This window comes from Ruditapes philippinarum, unplaced genomic scaffold (assembly GCF_026571515.1).
Source record: "Ruditapes philippinarum isolate M1 unplaced genomic scaffold, ASM2657151v2 ctg475_1_1_1_1, whole genome shotgun sequence".
NCBI lineage: Eukaryota > Metazoa > Mollusca > Bivalvia > Venerida > Veneridae > Ruditapes > Ruditapes philippinarum.
Genome location: NW_026856980.1, coordinates 85,970 through 106,954, shown reverse-complemented (window position 1 = coordinate 106,954; position 20,985 = coordinate 85,970). Strand labels below are relative to the sequence as shown.

The 20,985-nt window shown below is 33.2% G+C and overlaps 1 protein-coding gene across 1 annotated transcript in view; it reads left to right on the top strand.

Annotated features, from left to right (window-relative positions):
* LOC132748340 (uncharacterized) overlaps positions 1–19,510 on the top strand; it is a 36,547-nt gene extending 17,037 nt beyond the window's left edge. The window contains exons 7-18 of the mRNA XM_060737923.1: positions 631–1,276; positions 1,739–2,656; positions 2,872–3,172; positions 3,829–3,971; positions 4,777–4,878; positions 6,070–6,153; positions 6,968–7,118; positions 7,687–7,771; positions 8,651–16,507; positions 17,097–17,205; positions 17,490–17,617; positions 18,233–19,510. Of these exons, the coding sequence (XP_060593906.1) occupies positions 631–1,276; positions 1,739–2,656; positions 2,872–3,172; positions 3,829–3,971; positions 4,777–4,878; positions 6,070–6,153; positions 6,968–7,118; positions 7,687–7,771; positions 8,651–16,507; positions 17,097–17,205; positions 17,490–17,617; positions 18,233–18,321 (10,613 nt within the window). The 3' untranslated portion in view covers positions 18,322–19,510. The remainder of the gene's footprint in view (positions 1–630; positions 1,277–1,738; positions 2,657–2,871; positions 3,173–3,828; positions 3,972–4,776; positions 4,879–6,069; positions 6,154–6,967; positions 7,119–7,686; positions 7,772–8,650; positions 16,508–17,096; positions 17,206–17,489; positions 17,618–18,232) is intronic.
* The last annotated feature ends 1,475 nt before the right edge of the window (positions 19,511–20,985 follow it).

Here is a 20,985-nt window from a genome sequence, read left to right as displayed (position 1 = left end):
ATAAGTACTGACTAGATAGTGAGCATAAGTACTGATCAGATAGTGAGCTGTGATGATTATGATCAGGTATCAGGGATGTTCTGACTTGTCTTGGCCTGCACTGGTCACATAGGTAGAATTAGTTGCCACCAGTAGGCTATAAAGATTAAAAGATTTATACTTTATTAGCCAGTATCTTTATTTTTGTTTCAGCACAAGTTTTGTATTGTTTCTCACTTCACCTGTCATGATTTAATTGTGCTGTTGAACTAAATTTTATACTGCAACCAGTCATTCATTACTTTAATTTCATTTGTCAGTTAAAGGTACTCCAGTAAGGTTTATTTGACATGTTGGGACTGGAAATTTTGTTTTTTGAGATTAATGTTCCATTTGATGTAGGTCCAATAACTATAACAATAAAGATAACTTGTGTATACAATTTCAGATCAAACACTGTTAAGTTACCCATATCTATGTTTAGAATTCATTTAGACTTTTGGACATCAGTGGAGTTCCTTTAACATTCTCAATTTATCATGTTATTTTCTGTCATACTTCCTAACAATATAAATAGATGTTGTTTTGTGTATACTAGGGAGTCAAACAAATATGCAACAAGGTATAATTATACAATTCAATTAATTTCAGTGTTTTCCTCAATGTTTTTTGGGCTTTCTAAAGATCTTGGACGTATTCCAAAAAAGAACAAAGCTAAAAGAGGAAATCCAAATTCTGTCAGTCCACAGGAAAGTGTATCAGACAAAAGAAAGAAATCTGATGGCAAGAAAGATAAGGTTAGTGAAAAGGATGAGAGAAAGGAATCTGTGAAGTCTGGGAATAAACTTGAAAATCTGCAGCTCAAAGAATTAAAACAAAAGACTGGCAAAGATTGTATCAAGAACAACGAAAAGAAACCAGCAAATGTAAAGGAGATTTCTAAGAGAAGATGTGATGATTATCTTGACGTAGAGATGTCATATGAAAGAGATGATGATGTGGAAATGTTAGATATGGTTGGAAGTGGATTTGACAGACAAAAGATGGTTAGAGATGCTTTGTCAATTGAAAGTTCAAAGAACAAGATGGGAGAAGAAAAGGAAAATATCATCCAAGGTTTAGGTGATCAGGCTGAACAAGATGTAAAGAGGAAAAAAATGAAAGTAAAATCTTTTAGAAGATCTGTACGGGTGACAGATAGTAATCTGAAAATATCGCTACCAGTAGAAATGGAGGGGAAGGGCAAAATAGAACCACAACTAGATTTACCAAAACTTGTGAAATTTGCTTTCTATGGGTAGGTTGTTTTACTGTGCAAAGTTTCAGATATAATTTTTTTCTTAACTATTTTTTTCCTTTTCCAAATATTGTTTGAAGACGGTATCATATTTAGAGCGAACTGTTATATGCACAAAGATATGGTTTATAGTAGGTATGTAGTTCTACATATGTATTCTGTAAATGCTTCCATCAATTACTTAGACATTTTCACTGAAGTTTTCTTGCCATAGTTGAAAATAAATCACTCAAGGATCTACATACAAATGAGGTTATTTATAGTAAACTTTCTTCTGTTTTCTAAATGAAGGCACATTCTCTGCCATTTTGTTATAATCACAAGCTCATATATAAAATAAGAAGCCCCATGATGATATTTCTTGGTCTATCTATAAGTATAATTATATCAAAGAACAAGTGTATAAATGCTTCACATAATCATTGTTAAGTTCAAGGTTCAAAAACTTTGTGTTTTTTGCAGGGATGAGATAATGAGTGTAATGTCAGCTGACAGCTTGAAGCTGTATGAAAGCTGTCTATCTATCCATGATGCTACTCCTTCATCCTGGACCAAATATGTTACCAAGAAATGTGTTGAAGGCAGAAAGAAACAAATCTATACAGTAGAAATATTTAATCCAGAACACAGTAAGACTGACAGCAAAATTCACAGAAAGGTAACGATCAGTGGTGGTAACAACAAATCAGATGGTAGAAGTTGTTTTAATGACTTTACAAACAAGATGATGATTGAAGTGCAGAAAGAGAAATCTAAGGATAGGGCTCCTAACAATGAACAAGGCTGGTGTAAAAGAGATAATGAAAATGTGATGTTGATACCAAAGCTGACTACAGTTGACTCATTCTCAGAGGATGATGATGATGTACATAGAAGTTGTGATGTTGAGAAATATATAGAGGGTAACAGAAGTGTAGACATTGAAAAAGACAAGGAACTTAACAGAAGTTTAGAGATAGAGAAAGGCACAAATTCTAACAAAGATTCCAATTTTGAGAAACTTTCAGATATAAACAAAGGTTCTTACATTGAGAGAGACAAACAAATTGTGAATGGTAAGAAAATAGTACTCGACAATGATAATGCAATAGATAATACTTCAAAGGAATACAAACTGGTTAACAATGCCAAGGATAGTGTTCAAAGTATTAGTAAAGAGACTGGTAGTGACAAGATGGCAAATTTAAATGATGATGACAATGCTTTAAGTAACAAAGGTGAAGCTGTGCAGGAAACTGTCAAAATAGATAATACAACAGATCCTAGTATTAACAATCTTGGTATTGTTACAACAAATATGGCAGCACCTACTAGTAGATCCACTACATCATGTATAAGCCAGGTGAAGACAAGAAGACCATCTGGAATGGAGAATGAGAGGTAAGTGTTAGTTTTGTTTATAATTTGGCAAATAGATACTTTCTGAATTTGATCCATTTGAAATATAAGCTATGCAATTCTTAATAAAACCTATAAGAAAACATGAATACTGAATTATCCAGAGATATAAACTCTGCAAGTTTTCTCTCATTCAATAAAGTTTGACGCAGGTTTCACGAAGGTTTGACTTATATATATATATTTTCTTTGCGCAGCTCAAAAGAAGGATCTATAGTTTCCAATAAAAGAGAATCACAGGATAGGAAGCGAAGCAGATCAAAAGAAAGAAGCCATGATAGCAAGTCTAAGGAGAGGAGACGTAGCATATCAAAAAGTAGAGGCAGTCCAAGTAGGTCCAGAGAAAGACGTAGGCGGAGCAAATCAAGGGAAAGAAGAAAGTCAAGCTCATCTAGGGATAGACTTAGGCGTAGTCAATCAAGAGAAAGGCGTAGTCAATCAATTGATAACAGAATTGATGCACCTGCTGAAAGTGATATTGGAAAAAGACTTTCCAAGGTAGGAAGAAAAACAAATTGTTGCTATGAAAATTCATCAAGCATCCAGAATGTGTTGGTTAAAATTATTTCTAAATCAGTTTATTTTGATTTATCATTATGAGATGTAAAGATAGATGACTTCTTTTCCAAAATTAGATGTCGTATTATTCAAGTCAATGACTAGCTAGAAATGACAAACAGCTGGACTGTTGTCAATGAATTTCATTTGCACATTTCGAGAGGCAGGCAAAGAGCTAGTTTCTTTAAAATATCAAGATTGAAAACATTTGATACAGATATATTTAGCAAGTCACTGGATTGCTTTTGTTTCATACTTGATAGGTCAAAATATTTCAAATAAGTCAAACTCCTGAACAATATACTAAGGTTTTAAAAAAAGTAAAAAGATTCAAGTAATAGTTATATGTGATAAATGAAGTATTTGTCACCATATTTATACTGCATGACTAACACAATAAGGGCTATTGCTGCATATTTTTTACCTCTTTTTAGGAAATTTATATGGATTTTAAGTGCGGTTTGCAATTTGTAAATTACTTTCTTTGTTCACCTCCCAATATTCTACTTTTAGATTTTCAAAATTTTCATGAAAATAAGCACGCATCTGTAAGCAAGCTGCTTTAAGGTAACATCATTATCTGATTTACATTGTAGATAGCATCATCGGTGGTCAAGGATAGTGACAAAGTGTCAAGTAAAAGTGATAAACGAAGAGAGAGGCAGTATCATCCATATAAAAAGGACTCGAGACCCAGCAAGCGGCATATACCACATTGGTCTTTTGATCTGGCATACAGGTTTGTGAGATAATAACCAAGTAACCAGTAGAACTTATATCATGATATCATTTTGATACAGGTGTTTATATTGGATTGAACTAAAGGTTCGCTCTCAATCTTTCAGTCCACTAAGCTTAATAGGGAGGGCATCAGATTTGAAATCCAGGAGTTGCTGGTTTATCATCATGCAAGGCAAAATTTCTCTGTAACAATTGATATCGGATATGATGTTTAATGGTCATTTACTAGTAAAAAATGGTAATTACTGGTTATGTATCCAGGAAAGCCAGTAAGGTTTTACCCACTGATGAGATATGACTTAAAATGTGCTGAAATTGACATAAAAGCCAGACAAACAGCATATTGTATGTAGATAAAAAAATCTATGTGTCTTGGTTTGCAATTTGGATATTATGCAATTTGTTTATCTCCACTGATTAAAATTTTATTTGCTGTATTAACAGAAATGAAAAAAAAAAGTCTTAAAATCATTTACCCTTGCTTCACTACTATGAGTATTTGAATATTGTCAGGAACTTTAGATTTTATCATGAAAGAAAGCTCTCCATTTAATTTACAGAAGGTTGTTGGTTCTACTCAGGTGCTGGCTTATGTCTGAATTAATTCATGAAGGGATGGATACCTTAGGTTTTTCTCCACCAGAAAAGCTGGAAAGTTGCCATACACTATGACTTGACAATGTTGACATATCTTTCAATACAAGATGACAATGTGTGAACTTGTCAAAATTACAGGTTTTATGTCATCAAAAGAAAGCAAGATGAAACAATGATTTATAATAAAATATTTTTGATTATTTCAGTGACATGAATGAACTGCTACAAAACTTGACAGAAAACACATTCAAGAAAATAAACCGTAAACCTGCTAATGTTGATAGCCGTAATAAAGTTGGAAGAAGAAGGTAAAGATAATTATTATATGATATTCAGGGTTTGTACAGTCTTAAAAAGTGCTTAAAAGGTGCTTAAATTTGCTGCAAATATGTTTGAAAATGATTTTATGACATGCATAGTGTCGGTAAAAATTGACAGTTTACCAAAAAAAAAAAAAACTTTAAAAAAACAAAGATCAAATTTAATACCAAAATCAGTGAACAATGTTGATAATTAAATTTGCTCGTCATATTAGAAAATTTAAGCTGCACTATATAATTATGAACGCATATATTGAAATATGACTGTTTAGTCTCACCACCCATATGGAGCCAAACAACCAATAAATATGTAGCACACTGCAGGGCTTTTTCTTGTGCACACTGAAAATATAGAAAAGTGTTTGTTAATATTTTTTATTTCTTGTAACGCTCTATTTTTGTGTCCCCTCTACGGAGTAGTGGCGACATATAGGGATCACTTCTCCATCATCTGTCTGTCCGTCCGTCTGTCCGTCCGTCACAAAACTTGTCCGGACTACTCCTCATAAAATACTGGTGCAATTTCATCCAAACTTTACAGGAATGATCAGTACCAAGTCTAGTTTTGCATATTGTCAGCATTTTCCGGTTCAATGATTTTTGTAAGAGTTATGGCCCTTTTATAATTTTTATTTTTAAAGATTGTCCGGACTACTTCTCTTATACCACTAATGCAATTTCAATGAAACTTTACAGGATTGATCTGTAGCTCAAGGCCTTGCGCATATTGCAGGGGTTTTCCGGCCAAGTTATGGCCCTGTGATAAAAAGGTGTTTTTTTCTGTGTGTTGCCAGATACACAAAAGCTTGTCGGGACTACTCCTCATAAACAACTGGTGCAATTTTATCCAAACTTTACAGGAATGATCAGTACCAAGTCTAGTTGTGCACTGTCTGTCTGTCTGTCCGTCTGTCACAAAACTTGTCCCAACATGAAATTGGCCATCATGAGGCGACACATGTGATCACTGATCGCTCTTGTTTATAATAACCATGTGTTAAAATGTTGTAAGTCAAATGCCATTTTCATTTACTGGGCCCTACTTTGGACCATTTCTCTATTTCCAGGGATTTTGTAAATCAACCTCTGCTTGTTGGGTAATAAAACTTGGATTTGTTTCTATTCTATTTTTACTTGTGTAATTTTGATAAAATATCAATAAAGATTTTTATATTGTAGCTATGGTAACAGGGGACGTTTTTCAAGTTTCCGCTTCAGAAGATCAGCAGTTCTTAAAACACCACCTAGGGAAATATGCTACAGGTTCTTTATTAGTTATATACTTGAAAATAATCTTTGAATATATTATCACTGGTAAATCTGTTTTTGTTCACTTTTCTCTTTTTATGGTAACTTAGTAAGTCTACTTTAAGATTATAAATGTTGAACTATTTACTCTACAATACTTATTATGGGAAATGGAAATTATTATATAAAGTATGTGGATTTTTAAGCAAAAAAGATGGGGAGAATGTCCACTTAATTAGCTCAATAGGTATAGCATCTGATTTGTTACCCCGGGGTCACTGGTTTAATCCTTTGGCAAGACAAAATTTCTCATTAACAAATTCATGGGATAAAGTTTTCAGATATATTTCTGAATTTCCAGTTATTTATACTCCTTAATAGCTTTCTTCTACTGTATAAAAGTGATGCAAATAAAGATAATTTCAGAGTTTTCAGGTTGGAATTTTTATATTTTTAACTTGCACATGCAATTGATCCTTGACAGAGAGTCTAATGGTCATTTGTCTATCACCACTGATTTAGCAATCCTGTTGGTTTAGGAGTAATACATTTGGGGGAGAAATTTATAATTACTGGTTAGTTATCCAGGAAAGCTGGTAAAAAGTACCAACATTTGAGAACCAAATATATCTTAAAATCAGCATAATTAATAGACCAACTAACAACCTCCTTATAATTAAATGACAAGCAAACTTTTATGTTTAAGTCAGCAGTGCTAGTGTTTATTAAATATATTAAAATCTCTAGGAATAGATTCAAAATTGAATGACCACTCCATTATATAGATCATGACTATAGATGTAAATGTTATATTTTGTTTTGATATCAGCTCTGAAGATGAAGAGTATATGGTTCGTCCAGATGATATACCGGATCTTAAAGAAAGAGCTAAACAAGCTGATGTACTGGAAAACTTCATGGGCACAGGAGAAGACGAAAAAGAATACTCTACAGAAATGCTTATCTATGAAAAAGAAATGGTTAGATACCTTGAATATTCTGCCAAATGATCAACATCTTTTTTTTCTTTAACAAAAATAGGGTTCTTAGTCACAAGTTAAATTCTAAAATAAAAGAAAAAATAATTTTCAAGTTTTTAAGGCATATTGAAGTATCCAGTTTCATCCAAGCCTAATTGTGACATCAAAGTTTCCTCAAAATTAACATTTTCCTTGATACTACAAATAAGAAATTGACGAAAGCATCAAGGTCCTTTTAGCATTATAGTGACCAGTTAGTCCTAAAACATTGATACAGCTTTGACCCTTTGGGCTGACTTGGAGGTTACTTGCTATAAGGTCAGACAGAAGCTCTTTATTTCTTACATATAATGCACATGAACAAAATAGAAGTTATATAGGGAAAGCAATCATATGCTTCAAACAATACTTAATGTGAAATGCACTAAAATCTTTAAGCAGTCTGCTTGTATAATTTGTATTTGTAAATTCTTTACAAATTATCACACCACTGAATTTTATTGATAAAGAGACATTAGATGACTGTATGTAGCAAGATGATAACTGATGATTATTGTTATATTAACAGACAGAAGACAGGAGGATTGTTTGCAATACTGGAAGAAGTACAGACCTTGTTATTCCAGGTGGTCCCAGAACTGCAACCTACTCAGGTATAATAATTCTTATCCTGTTAACTATATATTGATGATAAAATTGTGCATTAATTCAGTATTTGACTTATATTTAAGTATAATGATATGTAGATGTTAGTAATGTGTTTATTTCCTTATTTAATTTTTTGCTTATCTGTAATATAGCTTTAAGGTCATAAGCAATACACCTTAGTGATTTTTTAGCTAATTTATTAATGTGAAAGGAAAGCTATCCTACTTTCCCAGGTGTCTGCATCACTCATTTGATTAAACGTAGTGCTACAAAATAGCTTCAAATCTAAATGTAGAAAAAATAGATAAAAAATTCTTCAACTAAGCTTAAATAAAAGGTGTAGGAACACTTCTGGTTTGGCTATGATAAGGAATAAGGCAAAGCAACATCTGAAATACATGTTTTATAGGTGTGTTATGCCCCATGTAATGAAGAGCAACTAACGTGCAACACATGAAAAGAAAGCACTGATGTTGATGTGTATAAAAAGCTTAAGTTTAAGTCCGGAAAAAAGTCAGATCTGTATGAGATCTAGCTTAGAATTGAACATTTCGTGAATCATTGCAACCCTACTTTCCTACGCCTCCACATAGACTCGGCGTCAAACTATTGTTAAGTTTTGCATGCAGATTGGTATCTCCAAAACAACTGATGTAGATGGTTTTAAACTCCTTTGACTTATTTAAGAGCATAAAAGGGGAGGGTCAGTGTTCACGGCCTATAATTCTTAACATTGATTTTGACAGAATTATAGTCCTTTTTGAACATAGAAAATTCTACATTAATTATTTAAGCTCTTGTTATGCTATTTATCACATAGAATAGTCAAGCACTCTTGTTTTTTTTACAAGCATTTACAGTGATTTTTTTACCCATTGAAATAGGTGTGGAATTGAAAGATGCTAATGATGAACTAGCCTTTGATGGAAGTGTAAGACATGTTGAGAACCAAGATGTACAGAGCAGTCGGTCTTCATTAGTAATAGAAAGGAAAAATACATACTCAAACAACCTTATCAAATCTAAAATGCTGGAAATGAAATCAACAAAATCTATTGAGAGCAATGAAAAAGGAGGTATGAGTGAGCTTGATAAAATAAACCCAGGTCAAGATAAAAGTAAAGCTTCTGATAGCAATAAATCAAGTGAAGTAACAGACACAGCTTTTCAGAAGGAGAAAGGTATTAAATCAAAAGAAGTGTTTCATTTGGAAGAGAAGGATAAAGTATTCGTATCACTTGAGTTGCAAAATGATTCCATTGTTCCTCAAAGAAATAAATCAGGCAGTGAAGATACAGAAGAAGATAACAATGCAGGTCATAAAAGAATTCTTCCGTCTGATTCTGATGTTTGTCTTGATTGGACAGATGAGGAAAATGCTCTTGACAATAAGGATGATGGTGCCGTGTTTGATGATTCAAGTGATGTAGTGTCTGAAACAGGAGCTTCCATGTGTTACATTGTGATAGATACAGTTGGTGGGAGTGATTCTGAGACATCAGAACAAATTGATATTGATAAATTAAATAGTGCTAAATCTGAAACAATATGTGAGGATAAGATGAATAAACACAACTTGACAGAAGACCATTCTGAAGTAGGAAAGTGTGTGAAGGAATTGCTGGATGGTATGATTGATACTGTATGCACAGATATTAATGAATCAGATGTTGAAAACTCATTTGAAACTAGTGAATTTGAAAACAACTTATGTGATCTCCATAGATTTCCAAGTAATACTGATAATGATGAAACAACACTAACACATAATATTTCAAAGTGTCCAATTAAACAATGCAATGTTGTGTTATCACCTCTTCATATTAATGAATATATGTATGAAACCATGGAAAATAAGGGAGAGCTTTCTGATCAAAATAAAATTGAAATGTTTAAGGAAGACTCATCAGTTGATGAGTGTTCAAGTGGTACTTTACAACTAGAGCAATGTAACATAGATGAAGAAATAAAACTTGAGCAAAATGACACAAATAAACTTGTTACACAGATTATACAGGATTGTATTGCAGAAATCGAATCAAATACTGCAGAAATTGAGGTTCTTAAGGAAAAGAATGATAATCTTGAAATTGAGGATCAGACACAGAATTTTGATGAAGGTAAAGGCAAATGTGGACTGTTAAATACTGTAACAGAGCCTTGTAAGGATATCCAAAATTCCCCATGTCTGTCTCTTGTAGAATCGTTTGCTAGTCCTGAACATTCACATGAGTTTCCAAAGAAAGGTTCCATTGATGGTAGTAAGGTAGCTGATCAACCATTCCTTGGAAAAAATAGTCAAATGTTTGTTGATGATAAAATCGTGTTAGATGAGGCAGAATGTGATTTAGAAAAATCTCAGGAAGATATGGATTACTACTACTTTCAGAAAAAGAATGAATTGGTTAGACTGACTGAGATGAATATGAACTGTTCAGATTTAATCAGTAGTGATTCTGACGATGTACCTGATCTTGAAGATATATTTGATGAAGGGGACAATGAAAAAGATGACCATGCTTTTAATGAATTTGATGTTGAGGGTTGTAAGATGGTAAAAAATGAACTCACTGAAACATTTGAAGCCAAGGACCAATGTGATATTGCACCAAAAGATGAATCAGTGTTTGATGATCAAAGCAGCAATATAGATTTATCTAAGAAACGGCTGCAGGATTTATCTAAGACACATCAGGATGGTATTTTAATTACTGAAAATATCCAATGTGAAAATATTTATGAAAATGGCAATGTCAAGCATGAAATGGATGAACATAAAGAAGAAATAAAATCTTATCACAAAAATGACCCGCAAACAGATGATTTCGTTAGCTTAAGTCTATCTACCTGTAAAAATTCTTATTTTGAATCAGATACTGAAAATACCCAGTCATCAATTAGTGATGTTCATAGAGAAACTGATATTGAAGTCAATATTAGTGAGGAAAGTAATGTTGACGGCAGTCATTGTTCCCCTACTGATGAATCTGAAATAGATGTTGGTTATAAACCAAGTCCATTTGGCAAGTTTTTATCTGCAAGTTCGTCTTCTGGTATTAATGATGTTATTGAAGCTCATCAAAGTGTTCAAATTTATCAGAAAGGAAGTTTATTCAGAGGTATTGATTATGACATGGGAAGCACTTCCAGCACATGGGAATATCCCATATCAGAGCCAGACAATGATTATTCTCAGAGTTCAAGTATTTACCCCTCGCAGATTGATGACAATGCAGTGTTTCATATCAAAGATACTTTTGATGAAGAAATCGATAAGGATGATTATACCGATGATATATGTGAGTATACGAAAATGAATAATGACATTCTTGAAGAGAAAGAAAGTGTGGGGAATTCAAACACACTTCAGAATTATGATGTAGAAATTGATAAGAAACAAAACTTGGAGACAGAAACTATACATAACTCAGAGGCGGGAACTGTACAAAACTTACAGATAGAAACTGTCCAAAACTCAGAGGTTGAAACTGTCCAAAGCTCAGAGACAGAAACTGTCCAAAACTCAGAGGTTGAAACTGTCCAAAGCTCAGAGACAGAAACTGTCCAAAACTCAGAGGTTGAAACTGTCCAAAACTCGGAGACAGAAACTGCAGGGCAAGCACTTCATCATCAGGATGATTTAACTTATTATCAGGAGGCATACAATACTAGTTTATTAAGACCAACACCTGTTCATTCTCAACCATGGCTCCCTTTAAATAGACATCCATATGACATGTGGCTGCCATACCCTATGTGGCAACCTTTTCAAGGAGCCCATTCACCAGCAATATCACCTTACAGAGCGCCATCGTTATTTCCATATGTACATCCAAGCCAGCAGTCGCCTCTATCACCTTTCATTTGGAATTCCATTCCAATGTATACATCAGGGCCAAGTTTTGTGAACTCTCCTGGTTATTCACCTCCGTTTATGAATTACATGTTAAATGGCAACAGGCAGACTGTTTTAGAACAAGGGAATCAAAGTGGTGCTGCAAGTATACCACCCTGGATAATGTCGTCAGACAATATTACGCCTTACATTCAAGATCAAAACCCAGATACATACTATCTCACAGAATACACCATTTCAAAAATTTTTGATCAAAAATCTTCATTTAGTAAGAAAACAACATACTCAGAAGTTTCACCAATGCTAAAAAAACTTGACTCTGAAATATCTTTGCCAAAAGACAGTCCTCCCAAAAGGGAGATGAACCCAAGAAAATTGCAAACCTTATGTAAAGAAAAGATAAATTGTACTGCCAAATATGATTTCAATACTGAGAATGAAATTTCAAAAGACTCACAAATATCAAATTCTGATTCCAAATTTTCACAATTGCACAGAAATGGTACAATAGGTAGGGATATTTCAAGTACTTGTACTAAAATTAATAACAGACCCAAAAATGCTGCAAGACATGTCCAATATAAAAAGTCCTATAATGCTGGTGAAAAGGCTACTTTTAACAGTAGTTACAAAACATGCAGTTCTTCAAAAGCTTTGATCCCAGATGAAAGTAAGGAAATGAAGGAAACAATTGAAGAAAATGAGTCATCAAATAGTTCCATAGACAGAATCAAGGATATTTTCCATCTGTTCAGAGTAGATGATGTGCAAAAAAGAGAGACATTTGATAATTTTCCAAAATCTCAAGAATGCTGTATTTCAGAGGAGCAAAAAGAATTTAACGTCAAAGATTTTGTCATAAAAAAAGACATACGTCGAAAACAAAATGAGAGCAATTCAACTAAAAGGCATGGAGAAAGTAATTGTATAGGAGAGGCAAGCAAATGTGTCAAGAGTAAAAATAAGGTACAAATTGAAAACTGTTCAGACAGAATAGAAACAACAGATGAGATTTGTTCTAGTAATGTAGGTAGATCTGTTAAATTTCATAATGTTGGTCAACTTAAAAATACAATAAATACAACAACAGATGTCACTGGTCCAAAACCAGCCAATTGTCCCAGAACTAACTCTGAACCTGTGATTCATTCACGGGTATTGCACAGTGTGGGCTACTTTCTAAATTATTTAAGAAATGTGAAGTCTTCTGAGCCTGAAGTTAAATCTTTATCAAAGAAAGTATATATGGATGAAGTGTCAGCAGTTAACTGTAAAAGAGACATGGAAGACATTAACATGTCTTCTACAAATGTAGCTGTCACATATCATGATGACATCATTTATGGAAACCCTAGTAAGAGATTTCTAAATTCTGCACAGAAATATGATTCAAATTCTGAAAAGGAATGTTTAATATCAACTAACAAAATTACCAAATATTCTGATTTAAAAACCAGTGTGAAATTAAAGGAGTATGAAAATGACAAAGCAACAACAGTAGAGGTAAAGAGAAATTGTATTGTTGAGGCGGAGGACAACTTTGATGGTTTGAAAAATCCTGTAGAAAATACAAGTGGAGCATTAGTTGATGGTGATAAGAAAAATCTGAATTATACAGAAAATACAGCGATTGTTGTGATAGGCATGAAACCTGATGAGTACAAAGTTCATGATACTGCTATTTCTATAAATACAAAACTTGAAGATAGAAACATAGTTTCAAGTCAATCAACTGTTTCAAGTCAGTCAACTGTTACTTTGAAGGAAAATGAAATAATGAAATCAGACAGAAAGGAAGGAGTAAAAGAGATGAGGCATCATGGCCATCGGAAAAACAGGAATGCTATGACTGGTATTGGTCAATTTCTGAACAAGCTAAAGAAATCAGACACAAAAGAAGAGAAATTGGTTAAACCTGAAATGAAGCAAACAAGTTATAGTTTGATGGAGCAAAGAGGTAACAGATGTTTTGTAGAACAATGTAAACTTGTAGAGGTAAGGACAGACAGTAAAACTAAAGACAAAAAATGTTCCATGGCAGAGGAAAATGATAAAGGGAATGACAGTTTCAATTCTGAACTTGCAAACTTTTACATGTCTATTGGTGAAGATACGGAATCAGTAACATTGAATTCTAAAGTAGGGAACTCAAATTTGTCATCAAATGCAAATGAGTTTGACAGTAAAACTATTGAAGAAAATGAAAGAAAAAGTATCATTTGTGGAAAAGGAAAAAACATTTGCAGTCAGGCAACAAAACAAGAGTCTATAAAAGAGGTTCAGCTGCCTGAAACAGGACCAGTTTTTGGCAAATCTTCCACTGCAATAAATACAGACAACAGTACAATGAAAGATATTGAAGATGTAAACAGCTGCAAAGTACCAGAAACAACATTGGACCCCAGGAAGCTTTTTGTTGATGAATCAGCAATTCATTGTGAGAAAGACCTGAAGGAAGTAAAAGATGTTTCTACATGCATGGAAACAACAGTGGAAAGTGTGAACGCTACAGCAAAAGATAATATATCTGGTAATGAATTGAACGAATTACATGATATTAGTGTAAAGCAAATGAAGACTGGTGAGAGTTGTGTGGGAACTGGTTCTTTTTCTCACAGGTTGTGTAGTGTGGGCTTCATTCAAGACAAATCTGAACATAAAAACACTTGTGAGGCATGTTCAAAATCAAACAAATCTATTTCTTCTCATAGTTCAAAAGAAGAATTAAGTTTTACATTGGAGCAAGAAAAGACAACATCTATGAAATCAAAAAGAAATGAAGGTTTAAGGGAGACAAAAGCTAGTTGCAAATGGAAAAATAGAAATTCATTGAGTGGTATTGGTCAATTTCTTACCAAGCTAAAGTCTGCAGAAGAAAAGAAAATTGTTTCAGATAGTACAGAAAAAAATGTCCAACATAATATTTCTAGTTCTTTTTGTCTTGAACAAAGTAAACTTGAAGGAAGGAAAGATGAACAACCTGTAAATGAATTAAAAAGATCATGCAGCCAAGAAGAAGTACAAAAGGACAATTTTGTGTCTGAGCTTGAAAATGTTTACACCGTTATTGGTGAAAGTTTGGAATCAGTTTCATGCAATTCAGAAGTTGGATGTTCAAAGTCAATATCAAAACTGGTTGAGCCTTGCAGTAAAACAAAAGATTCTGTCAACTTCGAAAGCGATACAGTTACCTGCAATGACTTGAAGACACAAGAGTCTGCACGAAAGTTTCATCTGACTAATACTAGACCCTATGTAATAAAAACTTCTAAAGCAGTAGATACAGTCAACATTATAATGAAAGCTGTGGAAGGTACAGAAAAAAACTATAGCAAAATACCAAAAACAGCAACCACAAGGGATGTTTATATAGAAGGAGGAAGTGCTTCAGCCGTTCATAGTGAAATAAATGAGTCTTCTCTTGAAGTATATGCAGATGTTATACAGCCTATAGTTCCTGATTCATATGATGTAAGTGATAAAGTATTGAGTCCCAATAAAAATCTGTCATCATCAAAGAAAGAGGTAAGTTTAAGGTTGGAACAGTCAGAATTGAATGGTCAAACAAACATTACATACCCAAGAGTAGAAAGTAATTTAAGTCAAAATGACAACTTTGTTTCCTCTTATTATTTTGAGGACATCGAAGATAATGAAGGGACAAACATGAAAGAATGCAAACCATCACATGTGATTGATTGCGTCACAGAGGATTTAGATAGGAGAAATAAACTTGGATATACATGTTTGTGGGTAAATCAAATTGTCCAACAAAGTGGAAATGTATCTTTTGTTGAAATGACTGATGAAAGTATTAGTGGTTCAAATTTAGGTTTGTTTTCTGGGAATCAAACACCAAAGAAAGATTCATCATTATCTTCAAGGCATTCAGTACACTCTGAATCATCAGTTGACAGCACAACTAAAACCAATAGTTCATGCAGTGATTCCTTGACATTGATGAAAGATAGAAGAAGAAATACAGGCTTATGTTCATTGAGCAGTAAGCTACTTGAAAGTACAAGTATAAGAAGCTCAGTGAGTGGCAGTCAAGGAAGAAGAAAAATAAGGAAAAGTCAAAAGATGTCTACTTCATCACAACCGTCACCTTCCAGCTCACCAGAAGTTGGAGATAAAACCAATAAAAAACAACTTTTTACTTTCTCAAGATGTAATTGGTCAAAAAGATCATGTACATTGAACAGCTCTTGTAAAGATAGGCCATGCCCTATAAAAAGATCGGAAGGAAAAGAGTGTTATTCTTATTCCTCCCATGATGGAAGTCTGAGAAGAGAAAGGACAAGGGGTCGTGGATCGTCCAGCAGCAGTAGCAGCTCATGTGAAAGCAGCAGTTTTAGTAGTGATGTAAGTGAAAGCAGCAGTATTAGTAGAGATCGAAGTGAAAGTGAAAGCAGCAGTATTAGTAGTGATGGAAGTGAAAGCAGCATTATTAGTAGAAATGGAAGTGAGAGCAGTAGTATAAGTAGACATGGAAGCAAAAGTAGGAGTTGCCACAATGGAATTAGCAATGTATGTGGACTCAAAGGAACAAAAGCCTGTTTACGTTTAAAGGACTTTGAAAATGATCTGTTAAGCAAAGAACATCTGAAGAGGAAATTAATGCATGTAATGGATAAAGATCAAACATTAGAAAAGAACGAAAGCACAAAATCTGTTTTAGATATGCATTCTAGAAATATCAATGAAACTGGTTCTTCATTAAACAAATTCAGAGCAAGTGAGACTATAAGAAATACTGCTGAAGAAGGAAACTGTCGTAAATTGAAAAGTGGAAAATTGAACAGTCTAGGTGATGAAGCCAAAGATAGAAAGTTGCAGAAAATTGTGTGTCTTACACCCAATGTTTTGAACATGTTGTTGAAAGGTAAACATTTTAATATAATATCAAAATCTCTTCTTTTAATTTCTTAATGAAAGTAATATTAATTTTGAGGCCATGTACATGTATATATCTTTTAAAATTGCTTTTGTGATCGTTTTGTGAGGTTTTACAGTCATTATGTACAAATTTATTATGATTAGCGATTGTGTTGTGAAATACATTTGATTTCTGAGAGTCTTTATTTCTGTTCTTTACATATGAGTATGTTATCAAGTTTCCTTACTTAAAGATGCTGATGTTTTACATTGATGCCTTCACTATTTACTGCCTCAGTAAAGAATGAAAGTTCTGGCTAACAATGCCAATATGACTTCAAAGAAGGAATTGTATGTGGTATATAAAATAAATTAGTAATAAATTAATACCTGTGGCTAACATGTCTTCAAAGCCATCTTCATTTAAGCTCTATGTATACATCAAACTTGAAACTCTATGTAAATTTCTTGTTACTAATTTTGTCACGCATTGCTGATATCATAATAATAATTATGAGTTTACTGAATTTCAAAAGGATTGAAAAAGGGGAAATTAGTACATTTATTAACAAATTTTAGCTTGCTTGTATTTATAGTTGGAATGGAAATGTTTCTACAAATACTGAACGAGAATTCTACAGTACGATATGAATGGTGCCTTGACATCTTCACTGATGATATCCAGAAACTTCAACTCGGTCAACAGTATGTTTAAAATAATGGTTTTGAATAATTAGTACATGTAATTTATAAGTAAAATATTTAACTAGTTAATAGAAGTTTATCTTCACAAAATGTCTTCTTGTATGTTAAATTTCGCAATTTCAAGACTCGAATAATTAAGATAATTTTATGCAGAATGTTAATTACAGTGGAATTATCTGGGGTAACAATATGATATTATTATAAGGTATTTGTAGAAATAATAGTGATTTTTATGAATGAATTTGATATCTCATATTGATAATATATATAATTGATTGTTTTAGGGAAGATGTTAGACAAATGGAGAAACTTTACAATAATCTGAAAATTGTACCAGAGATGAACAGTTTAGAGAGCTATCTGACAATAAAACTGCAGTCTGCAAATGTTCTAGAAATATTTGTTATTGCAGGTATGTATAGAAAACTTTTTACACAATATGTTTGATGGCCTATAGCTTGTGTCATGAATGGTCACATAATTTGAACCACTTGCCCATAAGCACTGTGAATTTTAAACTGAAGTCATGTGAGACAAAGGTTTACATAGTGAACAAGATGTGATTGGTTCTACCAAGTGCCTTCTCATTCCTGTAAGTAAGTCATCTACAGTGGGAAATGGAGTTTACTGTATATATAAAACTATACTGTTCCAAGTTCAAAGAAAAGCCAGACAATCCATTATATAAATTCAGCAGGGTAAGGATGAAAAGTAATAAAAGAAAAATTAAGAGCGTCCGTGGCAGAGTTTTTAGGGTCTAGAACTTAAACCACTTGCCTCCTTACCCATGTGGATTTCTTTGGATTCTTTTTAGGTGAGCAAGCTATCCAGCTAGCTAAGGGAACGTCAGCAGTTTTACTCAGGGTGCCCTTCTGTTCATGCCTGAAATAATGCACGGAAGGGCACCCTGGGTCTTCTTCCCACAGTAAAGCTGGAAAGTCACCATGTAACCTATACTGTTTTGGTGTAATGTAAAACCACCCCAAAAAAAAGAAGAAAATTAAAACAAATTTTGTTACAATTTTAGATGAGCCTTATGGAGATGATAATATGAGATCACTTGTAAAATACAGCTGTATGGAGACATTCTTGGAGGAACATTTATCTTTTATGTGACTCTTAGGAAATATGACTCATCATTCAACTTTTTGGACAAGTTTATTGAATTTTACGGAGCATCACAAAAATTTCCTAAAGGAGAGTAAACGATTTCTGTAATAAAACTGTAATAGATTGGTAAAAAGAAAGAGTGTATTTATTTTAATGGACATTTTAAAAGTTTTATATTGTTTGTGTGAGCTGGGAAGATGTAAAAGCCTAAAGGATAAAGATTGTCGTACCACATTGCACTGAGCATGAAAAATGACTGACGACAGTAATACACTGGCTTTTATGCTTTCTGTAAAAAGGCATTTTTTATACTAAACTAGTTTCAAAGAGAAGAATTTAAGCTTTAAAAAGAAATATTTGGGACAAAAAAGTCTTGGTAAATATGGATTTTGTAAATATTTTCGTACTGCTCTACGCCATTTCCTTGACAATATTTGTGGCAACAAGTAAACATTTGTCACACTCAGGGGGAACAGTCTTATTCGCCATATAAAATTTTTATATAATGATTAATTTCATGACCATGTTCTGGAAGAAAATTAAATTTTCTCAGATTATTTTGTCACGATCTAGGAATGATGTAGTTTAATTGAGACCTTTTCAAGTCATTGCAAGGTTGGTTTCATTGGTCATTCGTATGTTTGAAATAGTGAATCGATCTTTTTAATGCATATTGGTTTGGACGATAAGAAAAATCAAAATGAACGGAAAGCTGTACATAATCATAGGGTGCTTTTCCTGTTCCTTTTTTACGTCTTCCCAGGTGTGAGGTACTGAAGGTAAAATTATCTTCTTTCCTTTCTTTTTTTCCCAAAGTCTGTAAATTATTTTGTGTTAACTGAGTGATAGGAATATCCTGTGCATAATAGACTATTATTATGACCACATAACATTTGTATGATAGATGTATGTACCTTATATGAGCATATATCTTACTTATGATATATATCGTCTGAAAAAAGCATACCTCATTTTGTATATGTCATAAAACATCAGATATAGACTTGTTTTGAAAGGTGACATATTATATCTTTGTGATGTGATTGTTTACAAATAGCATTTATAACATTTTGTTACTCTAAAAGAGTATATGTTTCAGTTTCTCTACTTGTTATAGGGTTTGTAAGCGAACAGCATGGATCCTGATCACACTGCGTGGATGCGCAGGCTGGTCTGGATCCATGCTGGTCGCAAACGCATTACCTTGGTTTTGTCATGACGTGGCTCATATTTAGTTTTGTGTATGATAAAGAAGCAATTGACGTCATTGTAGATAGACTCTCCCCAAAGTTGTGTGTATTATTTCATCTGTCAGTTTTAGAAACCTTAAAACTTAATATAGCATGTGTAACTATAAATCAACATGTATCATCACCTTAGTGCAATAACTGATTAACTCCTATTAAACCTAGTAGAACTTATTCTGTTACTGCACTAAGGTGATGGTATGTAAATGTGGTGGCAATGATTTCAATCCTCTTGTTTTTCTTTTACATAATATTTTGTTACTATATTTATATTGTAAATGATACATATATCCTTCATGAATGCATCACAAATTATATCAATTTATCCTGTCACTTGTATCAATTTCGGCCCGATAACAAGGTGCCATATATTTTTACTGATCTACGGCACTTGATCACGTGGTATGCATTTTGCCGGACTACTTTTCAAGAAAAAATATAATTATTATTACAATGTTGGACTTTATGTTCTGTGTGTAGAATAACAAATTTTTGGAAACGTTGATAAAACTTTGTTTGTTTATTTTATTTCACTCTATAATTTTTTAAGCGAAATAAAAAATATTATAAGTGAAATAAATGTAAAACTAAACTCGTTTGCGACATTAAAATAGCGTACATGATTTGATTGTTTTGCACGTGCTGTTTGGCGCTACATTGTGACGTCACGTAAACAATACTTTAAACGTCTGTACAGCGTTAACGACTAAATAAAAGATATTGGTGTTCGAATTCATTTTCTTAAATAGACCATTTTCTTTCATTCTAGATAGTTTTCACAACAAAATTCGACAAAAAAAGTTTTTATTTATCACATTTTTCAAACAAAATGGCGCCCTCAATGTGAAAATACACAGGGAGATAATAAGAACGGCGAGTGCATTGTTGTAGAATAATGAACGCTTCGGGCCTTCTTTGTTTATATAGAAACATTTCCGATAGTGTGATTAAAGGTAGTTTGCCTAATAAAAGTCTTTAAAAAAACGGTGACAGGATAAATAGAATAATAGATTGGTGCCGTGGATGGAGAAAGTTTATCTGGCGAGGCGGAGGAATTTATTGGGTGAGCCGAAGGCGAAGGCTCACCCAATAAATTCCTCCGCCTTGCCAGATAAACTTTTCGGCTCACCCAATAAATTCCTCCGCCTCGCCAGATAAACTTTCTCCATCCACGGCACCAACCTATTATTCTCTATTTTTCCCCATTTTACATAGTTACCTACATTTGTTCTGTCAAATGAAACTTTAAGATAATTCAGTTTTTCTTTGCCAGGGAATATATTTGTACTTATATATAGTGTAAATTAGTGCTTTGATATATTATGTGCTTTAAGGTCATTAGTTATTCCTTGATAATAACAGTTGTCAAAACTAACTAATGGGCCAGTTTTTATTTTGTATATACAGTGTATATATCTAGACC